Source organism: Passer montanus, unplaced genomic scaffold (assembly GCF_014805655.1).
Source record: "Passer montanus isolate IOZ18808 unplaced genomic scaffold, ASM1480565v1 scaffold225, whole genome shotgun sequence".
NCBI classification, from domain to species: domain Eukaryota; kingdom Metazoa; phylum Chordata; class Aves; order Passeriformes; family Passeridae; genus Passer; species Passer montanus.
Window position 1 is genome coordinate 20,753 of NW_024366871.1, and position 13,916 is coordinate 34,668.

At 48.9% G+C, this 13,916-nt stretch overlaps 1 protein-coding gene across 1 annotated transcript; it reads right to left on the minus strand.

The window, feature by feature from the left end:
• Positions 1 to 9,056: 9,056 nt before the first annotated feature.
• LOC120502635 (sterile alpha motif domain-containing protein 12-like) lies at positions 9,057 to 13,117 on the minus strand. Its single transcript, XM_039710211.1, has 3 exons — positions 13,038 to 13,117; positions 11,570 to 11,831; positions 9,057 to 9,808 (listed from the first exon to the last, which is right to left on the minus strand). Exons 1-3 carry the CDS (start codon positions 13,095 to 13,097, stop codon positions 9,804 to 9,806), a joined length of 327 nt encoding a protein of 108 aa, XP_039566145.1. The 5' UTR covers positions 13,098 to 13,117; the 3' UTR covers positions 9,057 to 9,803.
• Positions 13,118 to 13,916: the final 799 nt, after the last annotated feature.

Below are 13,916 nucleotides of genomic sequence, written 5' to 3' on the forward strand. Positions count from 1 at the left end.
TTTTTAGAGTAGTAATTGTTACTTAATGTTGATGAAGTTGTCAGGGTCTTAATTTGAAAAGTTGGTCTGTTGTTGAATATTGAATGATAGAGTTCTGGGCCTTGCCTTTGGTTGCCACTGTTAAGTGTTACTATCTTACCCTGTATTTGTATCCCTTTCCATCTGGAACCACTTCCCCTGCTCCGAGAAGGACTTGCACCCCTGTATTTGTATCCCTTTCCGTCAGTCAGGAACCACTTCCCCTGCTCCCAGAAGGACTTGCAGCCCTGTACTTGTATCCCTTTCCGTCAGGTCAGGAACCACTTCCCCTGCTCCCAGACGGACTTGCACCCAGACTGAATTTAATGAGGAGCTGTTGGTACTATACGGGTCCTCTTAAAAACAACAAACTAACATATAAACTATGATTTTAACCTGGCAGCACCACCGAGAATCACCCACTACTGACCAGAGCCAGATTTTGTCCTGTTACCATAACTTTAATAGTACTGAGTCTGGATGACACCCCTAGACTACGAGCCAACATTGTCTTCCTAAGGACTCTTGTGAGGACGGAAGCCCCAGCTCTGCCGAGAGACAAAGCTGCACTTCTCCTCCTCAGAGTCATCCTGTGGGAGCAGCGGCGGTGTGTGTGACCTCTCGAGTTGCCCACCCAAGAGCTGTTCTTAATAAAGACCTCTTAAAGGACCTGGTCTCCTGGTCCTGTTTATTACAGCCTGGGGCCTCCTCCGGGATAGCCGCACACAAAGAGGACCAGGGATGGGACAGCCGCCCGCCCTCTTGGGCCTCCAGGGAACAGCTGGCTATGCCAGACCTGGGAGGACAGCCTGGGACTAGCGATGCAGAGGAGCCCTGGACCTGGTAAGAACTGGTGGTGGGAGTTGGAGGCAAGGAGTGGGGAGTGAGTGAGACGGGGGCCGGCAGCTCGGATCCCCAAAGCGCGTGAGGACCTCCCAGTAACGCAGTTCCGGACTCCTGTGAGGGGGCCGGCCAGGAAAGGAGGGAAGCGAGAGAGGCCTAACAAGGCCCAGAGGAACGAGTGAGGCGTCTCCTGGGGACAGAAGGGACCCCCCCCCCACAGTGTGCAGGGGATAGCCGTGTGAGTGGCACACAACAGGGGGAGGCCCCCTTTTTTTTTGTTAGGCCTAGTAGGAGTGCAAGGGAGGGGCAAGAGGGAACCCCGTTGTGACCTAACCCCAGGGCCACGTATTGTAGGGGTGCAAGGGAGGGGCAAGAGGGAACCCCGTTGTGACCTAACCCCAGGGCCACGTATTGTAGGGGTGCAAGGGAGGGGCAAGAGGGAGCCCTGTTGGGAACCCCAGGGCTCAGGCCTTGTACATACTGTAGGGGTGCAAAGGAGGGGCAAGAGGGAACCCCGTTGTGACCTAACGCCTGGGCCATGTATTGTAGGGGTGCAAGGGAGGGGCAAGAGGGAGCCCCGTTGGGACCTAACTCCAGGGCCTAGGTGACTCCAGGCATGCAGAGGCTTAGGTTTTTGTGTGAGTCACACACATTTTAGGGATGCAACGGAAGGGCAAGAGGGAGCTCTGTTGGGACCTAACCCCAGGGAAGTAAGAGAGTTGGGCCCGAGAGTGTGGGTGAGTTTCCTCTCCGTGTCCCGAGTGTGTGAGTGAATTCCCCATCCTTACCAGTGTGAGAGTGAAAGAATGTTTGAGCAGTAAAAGAATATTAAGTGTTGTGTTGCCTGTCTGTAGTTCTCCTTTCGGGTAGAGGCACCTTAAAATTTCAGTTAAGAACCCAATTGGAGTCAGTATGGGAAAGTGTTTGAATAAAAGATGAAGATTCAGAAGGGAAGATGAGAAAAAAGAAAAATATTACCACTGATAGCCCTCTTGGATAGATGCTAGATCAATGGGACACTCAGAAGTCCACAAAGACTTAGACAAAATAAAAATTATTCACTATTGTATGGAAGTCTGGCCTAAGTTAAACCTGCAGGGTGAGTGGCCATGGTATGGGACAAGAGATCCATGGATGTGTTCCCAATTAAATCAAGATCTGAAAACCCGAGAAAGTCCCAGTCTTGAGCAGTTAACATATGCTGCATGTTGGCCGAGGGATACCACCAGCAATGAGGTTATAAAAATCTGTAAGCTACAAAAACATGAAGAAAAGAATGAGAGGAGAGATGAAGCTTGTAAAAAGTGGACCCCCTTGATTACTTACCTCCATCTCCTCTCCCCCCTATTTACATGGCAATGCCTCATGTTCCTCTCCCAGATCCCCTGATTTTACCTCTGGCTCCTCCATCCCCAGAACCAGCAGCCAGCCCAATCCCATCACCACCTCTGATTAATACTTGTATGATTAATACTCCTACCCTAACCTCAACTCCCTCACCTGCTCCAAACACTTCTGTCCCACCTCCCTCTAATCTGGCTATTTCCCCAGCCTCCCTCTCAACCCCTTCAACTGTCTCTCCAGCTCCACTCCCAGTGTCCCTCCCTACAGGGGGGGTTTCTTCCCCCTTTCCTACCGCTATACCATTACCTCCTCCTAAGTGGGAGGTGAGCACCTCCATCTCTAAAACCCAGTTAGTATAAGTCAACTAGCCCCCACACCTCCCGTTTCTTCCCAGAAGGGTAACCTCACAGAGGGACCTTACTGTAATACAAGATCTAAACCATCTAAAGCAGAGAGGCTTTTTCCTCTTAGAGAAGTCCCCTTGGGTAGGATACATGTGGGACTTGGGTTTGTGAATGCCCCATTAACAGCCATCGAAGTTGCAGGTTTTAGGAGTGGGGATTATCCCAAAGGATGGGAGAATGACAGTTCAGATCATGAAATTGACATCAGGAGATATAGAGCAGATAAACCTAGAGGTTTGGGCAGGAGAAGGAAAGAGAGGCTATCTATACATCCCACCAGTAAGAATTGAAATGCAAAAACAAATTCCTCCTGTTCAGGTAAAGCAATACCCAATGTCTATTGAGGGTAAAAAGGGATTGATCCCTGTGATTGAGCATGTATTAGAGGAAGGTATCCTAGAGCTAGGTATGTCTCTCCACAACACCCCTATTTTAGCAATCAAGAAGGCAGATGGAAAATACCAATTAGTCCAAGACTTAAGGGAAATAAATAAGAGAACTATAACTAGGCATCCAGTAGTCCCAAATCCCTACACCCTCTTGAGCCAGATCCCAAGGGAGCATGCCTGGTTTACCATTATAGATTTAAAAGATGCATTTTGGGCATGTCCTCTTGCAGAGGAATGTAGGGATTGGTTCGCGTTTGAGTGGGAACATCCAGAGAAAAGGAGGAAACAACAATTAAGGTGGACTCGCCTACCCCAAGGATTTACAGAGTCCCCAAATCTCTTCGGGCAAGGCTTAGAAGAGCTTTTAGAACAATTCACCTCTGAAAGTGAAGTATAAATTCTACAATATGTAGATGACTTATTAATATCTGGAAGGAACAGAATAATGTCAGGGCAACAAGAATACATCTTTTAAATTTCCTAGGAGCAAAGGGTTTAAAGGTATCCCAGAATAAATTGCAATTTGTGGAAGCAGAAGTCACTGATCTGGGACACATGACTGGGAAAAGATATAAGAAATTGAGTCCTGAAAGAATTTCAGGCATACTATCCATACCAGCACCAAACAGCTGGATCCAATTAAGAGGGCTATTGTAAAAGAGCAGGTTGGCTGTGCAGAGGAGGAGAAGAAGGAGTCTGTGCTGTGAAGAGCTGCCCCTGAGATATTACTGAGAAGGTACGAAACCTTTACAATAAGGTAGCAACAATTAGTGACCCCGACGTGATCAAGGACCCAGGATGATGCTGGGTTCCCCCTGAATGGCAGTGTGTGCAGCAGGACACAAGGTGTGTGATAGAAGTGGCAATTGGCATGGCCACAGCAGCAGGGGGTGCCTCAGCAATAGCATGACCCCTGAGAAGTACAGAGGGTGGTTTGCTAAGTCACTGCAACATGAGCACTGGAACAACAGCAAAATGCAGCACTGAGAGGCAGAGTCAGGGCTGCACAGAAAACATGTAAGAGAAGCCCTCTAAAATTGTATAGTGGTCATCTCCATAGTAATCTGACGTGATGGGGAGTGGGCTGCAGGGCAAGGTGCAGCCGGAGGTGGAAGCCCAGCGTAGCATTGAGAGCAGCAGGGGAAGCTGCCTGGTCCAGACCTGACAGATTTCGACACCTGAGGTACACGTGAGCTGCTGGGGACACAATGAGAAATAACATATTGAGTGTAAAACAGATTGTTTAATATACATGGAAAGAAGTTAAGGAAAAACTGTGAGATATAAGAAGCCCTCTAAAATTGTATCATTAGCCCAAAGACCATTCCAAAACATTCAAATAGACTTTACTGAAATGCCCCCTATATAGAGTTGCAAACACTTATTGGTAATAGCTGACCATCTTATTCATTGGGTAGAAGCCTTTCCAAGTAGAAAAGAGACCGCGGAAGTGGTTGCCTGAATTATCTTAGAAAACATCATTCCCTAATACGGGTTGGTGAACAGTATTGATTCAGAAAGGGGACTGCACTTTATGGCCCAAGTATTACATAAAATAACTGAGGCTTTAGGAATAAAATGGAGATTACATACACCATGGCATCCTCAGAGCTCCAGGAGGGTAGAAAGAATTAATAAAACCCTCCAAAATTTATTAAGAAAATTAATCACAGAAATGCAGATGAACTGGCTCAAATGTCTACCCCTTGCCCTTTTAAGGATCAGGACCAGACCCTGATTGGCCATAGGGGTTTCGCCCTATGAAATGAAGTTTGGTCTCCCATTTTTAATGACTCCCTATAGTACTGGGAATTTTTTAGAAGGGGAAATGACTACTTGAAAGTAGTTAGAAACCATTGTAAAGCCTCTAGAGAGTCTGTGAGAAAGAGGATATCTTCCCCAAACTTCTCCTCTTGATACAAATGTGCACCAAATAGGTCTGGGAGATTGGGTAATAATTAAGTCATGGAGCAATAGCCCATTAACACCAAATTTTAAGGTCCCTTCCAGCTATTACTCACGACACACACTGCAGTGAGGACACGAGAAAGAGGTTGGACTCACATCACCCAAGTCAAAGGACCAGTACCACCCCGCCGCAAACAGCAGACCAAATCCAACAGCACCAACTACAGACTCTTCCACATAGGTTGCAATCCCAAACTCAAACAATCTCAAAGTAACCTTTAGAAGGAAACCAAAGTTCACTTAGAAGGATTGCTAAAAGGACAGAGACTAATATACTAAGATTGTTATACTTTTTGTTCAAGTCATTATTATTTATTGTTGTTGTTGTTAACTTATGAATGTGGAATTTTTAGTTCGTGTTGGAGCCTTTGTTTGTTTTGGAGTATATTATGATGTTATTCGATTAGAGATTGGAGTTAATATTTTGCTAACTATTTGGTTAATTCAAAGATTTTATATATTATTTTGAATATACAGAATGGGTTCTTCCACCTATTTTAAACTGTTTAAGGTTACAAGTTGAAGAGTTATAAGAGTTAACTGTTAGTATTATAGTTAAGTTGAAAGTTACTAAAAGGATATATGAACAGTAGAGTTCTAATAATCTCTTTTTTTTCCCAAAGAAAACATCCATGGTTTCAAACCTCCTCTCCTACAGAACATTCCTCAGGGGCTAACAAATTGATAGGAAGTGGGAGGAAAGAGAAGACCCTGCTGCCCATCATAAGGGAGAAAGTTCCCCAATCCTAAGAGGCAAGGCCAGGTGAGATCGTGGTGATGGTTCATACCAGACTCTTGGGAGGACTGGTGTTAGTCTTGTTTATGAAAAGTATAGGAAGTAAGGAAAATGCATGTACTGAGTGCCATCACCCCCTATATGATGGGGAGAACCTTGGGTCACTGATAAGGGTTCACAGCAATGTAAACCCTAATTGTTTTAACTACTCCCAGTTTTCTACCTGTCAAGAGGACGGGAAGACCTATTGGATTGCTAGAAGCACTGCCTCATTTAGGCAACGCTTACTTGGAGAATGCCCTGTAGGAGAAACTTGGTTTTGTTTCGAGCATGAAAGTAATCAGGAAGGGCTGAAAGATCTAATAAAGGAAAGACAACTGACAGTAACCACCAAAAGGGATGAACTAGAAATGCCCTTAGGGAAAAACCTATTCCTAGACCTAGTTGAAAGGATTAGTAAGAAACTGAATTTAGCCAGCTGCGGGGTCTGTGGGAGTACGAAAATGACAGAAATTTGGCCATGGGAGTGAATTAATTTAGGACCATTAGAAATTCTAAGGTGGGAACAGTCAGGACAGAAACCTCCAAGTCTAGGACAAAGAAGGAAAGAACAATGGGACTTAAAATCTAAAGTAATTGGGGAAGAATGCATAATAAGGACAGGGAAGAGATATAATACCCCAGGAGGAAAGATGGCATGCAAGAGGTATCTAAAGATTGAAGACTTAAATGCTAGATGAATTCCCCAAGAGCCAAATCAATACTGGTCCATTAGGAAAAAAGAAAAGTGGTGTATTTATCATGAAGGGTATAGACTGCACAAACGTGCAGAAAAAGGGGTAAACCCCTTTTGGGGAATAAGACAAATATCTAAATACTGGGAATACCCTTGGGAAGTCCAAGACATCTTTTGGAAAGCCCTCAATCATCTATTTTGGATTTGTGGCAACACAGCCTATACTACTCTTCCAGGAGACTGGACGGGAAGCTGCACTATAGGTGTCATCAAACCCACCTTCTTCTTATTGCCAAAGGAATCAGGGTCAGGCTTAGGAGTTCCATTGTATGACAATTTGAGAAAGACTAATCGGAAAAGCAGGAACATAATTGACCTGGGGGGAACAAAACTGGTAGGGAAAAATCTGGACTCCAGAAGAAATAATTAACACATATGGTCCTGCAAGTTGGGTCCAGGATGGATCCTGGGGATATCGTACCCCAATTTACATGCTCAATAGGATTATTCGACGCCAGGCAGTACTAGAAATAGTCTCCAACAGAACATCACTTGCCCTTGACCATATTAGTTACCAATTGGCCCAAACTAGAACTCATCTACCATATTTGACTTGCAGTCAATTGTTTATTAGCCGAAAAGAGAAGGAATATGTGGAAAATTTAATTCATCAGAGTGCTGCCTGGAAATCGATGATAGAAGTGAGGTAATAGGAAACATCCCGACAGACTTCCTGCAGCCCACGCTCGGAGCACACAGCTGCTGCCCGCCCGCTGCCCTCAGCCCCCTCTTCTCCTGCCCTGCCATCTGCCCAGCCCTGGCAAAGCCCCGGGAACAGGAGGCAGGAGAGCAACAAGATCCCGCTCCCTGCTGCTGCCGGCTCCCAGCCCCGCTGCTCATCCCTATCCCTGACCCCATCCCTATGCCCATCCCCATCCCCATCCCCATGCCCATCCCCATGCCCATCCCCATCCCCTACCTTCTCCCTCCAGCCCCCGCAGCTCCCGTTCTTGAATTCCAGCACAGCCCACCCAGCTCTGGCTCCTTTGGAGGGAGCTGCTTCCCCTTTTATAGGGACAGTGAGGGAGCAGCTACTGCTTTCCTGGAAATCATGTGTTTTCCTGCAGCCGTGTGAAAGTGAAACTGCTGCTGCCTGGTTTGGGGTGAAAGTGTTTTTGGTGAGAGGTGGAATTGAGGGTGTTGGAGGTCTTTTCCAACCTTTTGATTTTGGCTTTAGAGAAGGAAAATGAGAAGAAAAGGATTAGAAGTTGTTATTCAGTGTGTAGCTTGGGAGATGTCTGCCATTCTTTATTGCAGAACTGGTAATTTGGGGCATACTTCCTCCAATCAAGTCTGACAGTGTTGAATGAACAGAGCTTTTATCATAAACACATATTCGTTAGCTATCCCCACCTATTTCACTTTATTTTATGCTGTCTCATCCTTTACCAGAAGTCCTTATGTGGTTTTGTCTTTAATATCCCATGTCCTTTTTAGGGACATGTTCCTTGACCCCCACTTTTGAGTAAGGGAAATATCCTTGTTTTGCATAACTTCTGCTTTGTCAGCCTTGCAGAGCTGAGCTGGCATCCTGCTTCCATTTTTCATTACTTCTGTTTGCCTGAATTACACCCTTTACCTGTTTCTCCTAGGCTGTGCTGTTCTCCTGTCCTCGTAAAATCCCTCCTCTTCTTGACTCTGAGTTCCTTGTGGGAACCAGTCTCCTGAGATTTTTATTTCCTTTCAGAGTGTAAGGCATTAAAACAGCTGCAACACTGAATCTTAATGCTGGCTAAGACCATACAGCAATTATTAAGGTGGTGGTTATAAACAGATGTTTATAAACAGATTAGAAACATGATGATTATAAACAGATGTTTCACCAAGTCCAGCTGGGTACCCATGAAGGACATTTGGTCCAGATTTCTTCAAATCCCCAGGAGGTGGCATCTTGAGCTGTGGGTTGTAAAATGTGGGTTTGTTTCCAGACTCCCTGGACATCTGTAGGCACTCTACAATGTCTTCTGAGCAGTAAATACACAGCAACTGGAGTTAATGACAGTCCATATTCCTCCCTGTGATGCTAAAACAAGGGCTAGCGCCATTTGGTTTTGTAAAACAGCTCATGACAAGCTCTTGACTTCTTCCCAAGGGGCTTAGGCCCTTTTAATTCTGGAACAAGGTATCCAAAATTTTACTTTGTGCAGTTTCAAGGCAGTAAAAGTTGTCAGCAGTGCTTGGAAAGGTCCCTTCCACTTTGGTTGGAGTGGAGCAGTCCCCCAGTCATTCAAACAGACCCAATCTCCTGCTGGATCTCATGCCCTGTCCAACCACTGCAAATCCTGTCAGGTTTTAGTAAGAGAAATGAGGTTATTATTCAAATCAACCCCTCCTTTTAACATGTGTGTTTCCTGGAGTGTGGCACTTGGTAGGGTCGACCACAGAGCAGCTCAGATTTCTGCTGGTGCCCCACGGCTGAATTCTGCTTTGAAGTAGAGCAGGTAAGGCTTGGACCCAGGTCAAGGAGCGTTCCTGACATATTTTACCCAATTGCAATTTGATTGTGTGATTCACTCACTCCACTTTTCCACTAGCCCGGGGCCTATAAGGAGTGTGAAGATCCCAAGCTATTCCCAATGTTTTCCTACGTTGTTGTATCACTTCTGCAATAACATGGGAATCTGTGTCTGATGACATTCCCAAAGGTACCCCCAATTTTTGATTTATTGTATTTTTGGGTTTTTGTATCTATTTGATTTGACAGTACTTTAGTCACTTCCCGAACCTGGTTGGTGTGACAAGGGAAGGCTTCTGGCCACCCAGAAAAGGTATCCACCAGAACTAGGAGGGATTTATACCCCCTCCTTGTCTGGACAATTCAGTAAAATCAATCTGCCAGTGTTCACCCAGAACATTTCCAGGTTTTATGGCTCCCAGCATTATTTTGTTAGCCTTGTCAGGGCTGTTTCTTTAATAAACTACGCTTTGTTGGATTCTTGATTGCACAATTTGAGCCATTTTAGACCCAATTATAGATTTTTGCAAATGTTGCAAAAGTTTTTCAGCACTCCAATGAGTGCCTTTGTGTTTGTGACCCCCTATTTCACACAAGATCAGTTCTGGGACTGCTTTCTGCCTGCTTGGGGTAACTTCCCAGCCTCGTGGATCAAATTTTTCTTCTAAGGTTCTGCTGTCCTTATCAATTCCTGCAGCAGGCAGGCTCTGGATTTTTTGGGGGGGTCACAGTGATCTCAGGGCTCCTCCAGCACTGTTCCTGCATGTCTTGCTCAGTCCCAGCTGCTTTGTCCTCACATGCCATCTCCTCTGCTCCCACAGGCTCTGGGACATCCACAGGGACATCATCTTCACTCTGGGGACAGGGGGGAAGGTGACACTGTCATAAATAACTATGTAGTTGTTGGCTTTCACTATTATATTGGCTTTTGCAAATTATTTTGTACTGTTCATAATCACCTTTTAACTTTTCATATAATATTTCATATTTATTATTAATTTTCATATTTATTTCCTATAATACAATTTGTCAGCCTTTTATGTTTAATACCCTAATCCCTGTGTTGATTACATAATTTTAGTGTGATAAATATATTATAGTTTAGGCTCTCACAAAATATTAAAATAGACACTATGTCCTGTGTATTATAACATTAACTTTTGCAGAAGTACTTGTAGTTGTGAAATATTAACTAATGCTTTTATTTTTGTCGCTGACTGACAACAGGGAAATAACTGATACTGGTTGAAAGAACTTGTAAAAATGGCTAAAATGTCTGTATGATAAGATAACATTGAAAAGAACCAGGCAAATAACACCAAAAGAGCAAGGAGGAATCCACCACTGACTCTATCAATAATTATAAAACCACAGACCAGGGAGCCTTGTGAAGAAATAAAATACAAAACTCTCAAAATCATGTCTGCACTGTGGCACATGCTCTAAAATGAGGTCAGGACTCAAAATAAGCTAAAGAATTCCTGGAACAAATAAACTCAAGTGAATATTTGAATATGTATAACCTTCATGAACATGTATTTGACCTATGCAATGAAAAATATATAAGAAGAGTTGTTCTAGTTAATGGTGTACATGTGGCTATGGCTGTGCATCCAGCACTAATTTTTGCTTTATCCCTTATTAAACTTTTAAAAACTTCAAAGAGTGAGCCTCGTTTCTCACAGCACCATCCCCCTGTGTCTGTCTGAAATTCCCCTCATCCTTTGCCTCACAACCATCATGAAAGTCAAGACCACTGAGGGAAAAAACCCTGTTTTAAGATCCTTGTCCTGTTTGAACTGTCGTCCACCAGGCCAAGCCAACATTTCCACACGTGTGTTTCCTATCCTATGGGACACTGCACCTGATAAATGAGGAGAGGGACACTGTCCCCTTTTACACCTGCATCACTTAGCAACATTGCTGGAATTTCTCCAACCTCCTGACTTGGCTGGACTTCCTCTCTGGAATGACCTTCTTGGTGGTCACCACAAGCCGTCCATCCACCACCGTGACAGAGGGACTGAGACGGGAGAAGTTTTTCCTCCCATCAAGGACTGAGACATGAGATATGGAAAAACTCCCCTTTTCTTTCCCCAAGGACTGATACTGAAACCCCTAACTCAGGGGGGAGAGGTGTGTGTGTGTGTGGGGAGGCCAGGTGACCAAGCTGAGCTTGCAAGCTGACCACTGGACTGAGAAGACAATGGCTCTTGCCCACTGCTGAGATCATGGACTATTGTACCTGTTCTCCCTCCCTTTGCAATTTTCCATAATAAAACCCCCTGGTTTAGCTAGGGGCTTTTGAGATCTCCCCTGATGTGAAGACAATAGGCTCTCTGTTGACTGGACTTTGAAGGACTTGGTCATCCACTCCTTTCTTTTCCTCCCCTCTTTTTCCTTATTCTTTCCCTCTCCTTTATTCCCCTTCTCCCTAACACATTTTGCTATGATCATCAATAAAGGTCACATTCATTTTTGATTATTACTTCAAAACCCCCCTTATCGTGTCACTTTTTGCACCCTGAGACCAGTGAGAAGAACCTCCACGAATCTTGTCCCCGAGGACAGATCGCGTCAAGCCCCTGCCCGCCCTGCAGCGCGGGGGACGCTCACCGCCAGCGATGCTCCGCAGCTCCTGCACCTCCTGCTGCAGCCGCAGCCGCAGCAGCTCCCGCAGCAGCTCCCGGCGCCGGTTCCTCGGGGTGACCCCCATGCGCCGCAGGGACCCCTCGGTCAGGCGCAGCAGCCCCCGGCCCGTCAGGGCGTGCTCACGAGCCAGCTCCGCCAGCGCCGCGTCCCTGCCGTGCGCCGCCAGCCACGAGCCCACCTCGGCCCCCGACCACTGCCCCGCCGGCCGCTGCGGCCCCTCGGGCCCCTGGAGGGAGGAGAAGGGAGCTGGCTGTCTCGTCAGGGAGCCACAGGGCCACGCTGTCACGTCTGTGCCACAGTGTCCCCGCCCCAGCCTGAGCACTGCCCTCGGTCGCATCCCTGCACTGATGTTGGTGGATGCAGCCTCGTCCCCGTCCCCTGCCCATGGGGGTCCCCAAATCCCTGCCTGGGTGGGTCCCCCATCCTCCATCCCCTGGGATTCACAAATAACTACCTAGAGGAATCCCCTCTCCTTCACTCCTGGGGATCCCACGCCCCCTGCCCATGGGGGTCCCCAAAATCCCCACCCATGGGGGTCCCCAAATCCCTGCCTGGATGGGTCCCCCATCCTCCGCCCCCGGGGATTCACAAATAACTACCTAGAGGAATCCCCCCTCCTTCACCTGTGGGGATCCCCTGTCCCCTGCCCATTGGGGTCCCTGAAATCCCCACCCATGGGGGTCCCCAAATCCCTGCCTGGGTGGGTCCCCCATCCTCCACCCCCTGGGATTCACAAATAACTACCTAGAGGAATCCCCTCTCCTTCACTCGTGGGGATCCTACGCCCCCTGCCCATGGGGGTCCCTGAAATCCCCACCCATGGTGGTCCCCAAACCTCCTCCTGCGGGGTTTCACATCCTCCCCCCATGGGGGTCCCCAAATCCCTGCCTGGGTGGGTCCCCCATCCTCCACCCCCTGGGATTCACAAATAACTACCTAGAGGAATCCCCCCTCCTTCACCTGTGGGGATCCCCTGTCCCCTGCCCATTGGGGTCCCTGAAATCCCCACCCATGGGGGTCTCCAAATCCCTGCCTGGGTGGGTCCCCCATCCTCCACCCCCGGGGATTCACAAATAAATACCTAGAGGAATCCCCTCTCCTTCACCCTTGGGGATCCCATGCCCCCTGACCATGGGGGTCCCTGAAATCCCCACCAATGGTGGTCCCCGAAATCCCCACCCATGGGGGTCCCCAAACCTCCTGCGGGGTTTCACATTCTCCACCCATCTGGATACCCAAACACCTACCCATGGGGTCTCCCATCCTCCACCTGTGGGTATCCCACACCCTTCATTCATGGGGGTCCCCAAACCTCCACCTGTGGGGGTCTCACATCCCCATCCATGGATTTCCCCCCTCTTTCACTACTGGGGTTCCCTGGCACCCCACTGCAGTTGTGCCGGGGGGGGTCCCCAGCCCCTGCCCATCTCACCTCAGCCTCGGGGCTCCCCATCTGGGGTGCCTCAGCCCCATCCTCCGTCGGGAGGTCCATCTGGGGCCGGGGGCTGTTCTGGATCCCTGCAAACGGGGCTCCGTCAGCGGGGGGGGTCCCCGGACCAGCCCCCCCATATCCTGCCGGCCACAAACCCCCCCCCAGCCCTCGCCCCTGGCAAACCGCCATCCCACGGTCCCTGCTGGGGACACACAGTCGGGGACTGTCGCGCTCCTCGATGCCACCCACCCCGTGCCCCCCCAGCACAAGGGGCAGCTCCCGGGGGTCGCGGCCGCACCGCCCGTGCTCTGCCGTGCCCTGAGCCCGCAGGGGACACCGGCACCGCCCGGCCGGGACCTCTGACTCCCTCCTTCTTATCCCCCCTTCCTCCTACCTCGCTCCGGGTCCGTGCCCAACGCCGGGAGGGCCGAAGGAACCTTTGCCCGGGCGCTGGCTCCCCGGGCACAGCCCCGGGCGTGCCCCGACAGCCGCCCCACAAACCTCCCTGCCTGGCACCAGGGACCCCTGGGCACCCCGGGAGCCGAGGCACGGGTTCCAGTGGGCTCCATCGGTCCCGGGAGCCCCTCAGGAGCTCTGCCGAGGCTCCCGCAGCCCTCCCGGGTCGCTGCCGCCAGCCCACGCCGCTACCCCGAGCACCTTCCGCGCCCCACGGGCACGGGACGCACCGGAGCGGCTTCAGCCACGATGGTGCCGACGGCAGCGAGGGTCGCACAAGCCGAGGGGACACGGGAGAGGCACCGGCGGAGCAGGGGAGGAGAGGGATGAGCCTCCAGGATGAGTCACATCCGACGGGCTGCAGCCCTGCCCGGCCCAGCGTGTGCGGACCAGTCCCGCCTGCAGCTCCCCGGGGCGCTGCTC

Excerpts from the sequence above, each read along its gene's own strand:
- LOC120502635 (XM_039710211.1), bottom strand. The coding sequence starts at position 13,097 with ATGGACCTCCCGACGGAGGATGGGGCTGAGGCACCCCAGATGGGGAGC. Across the intron at positions 11,832-13,037 it reads TGGGGAGCCCCGAGGCTGAG|GGGCCCGAGGGGCCGCAGCG; the intron begins GTGAGATGGGCA and ends TCCTCCCTCCAG.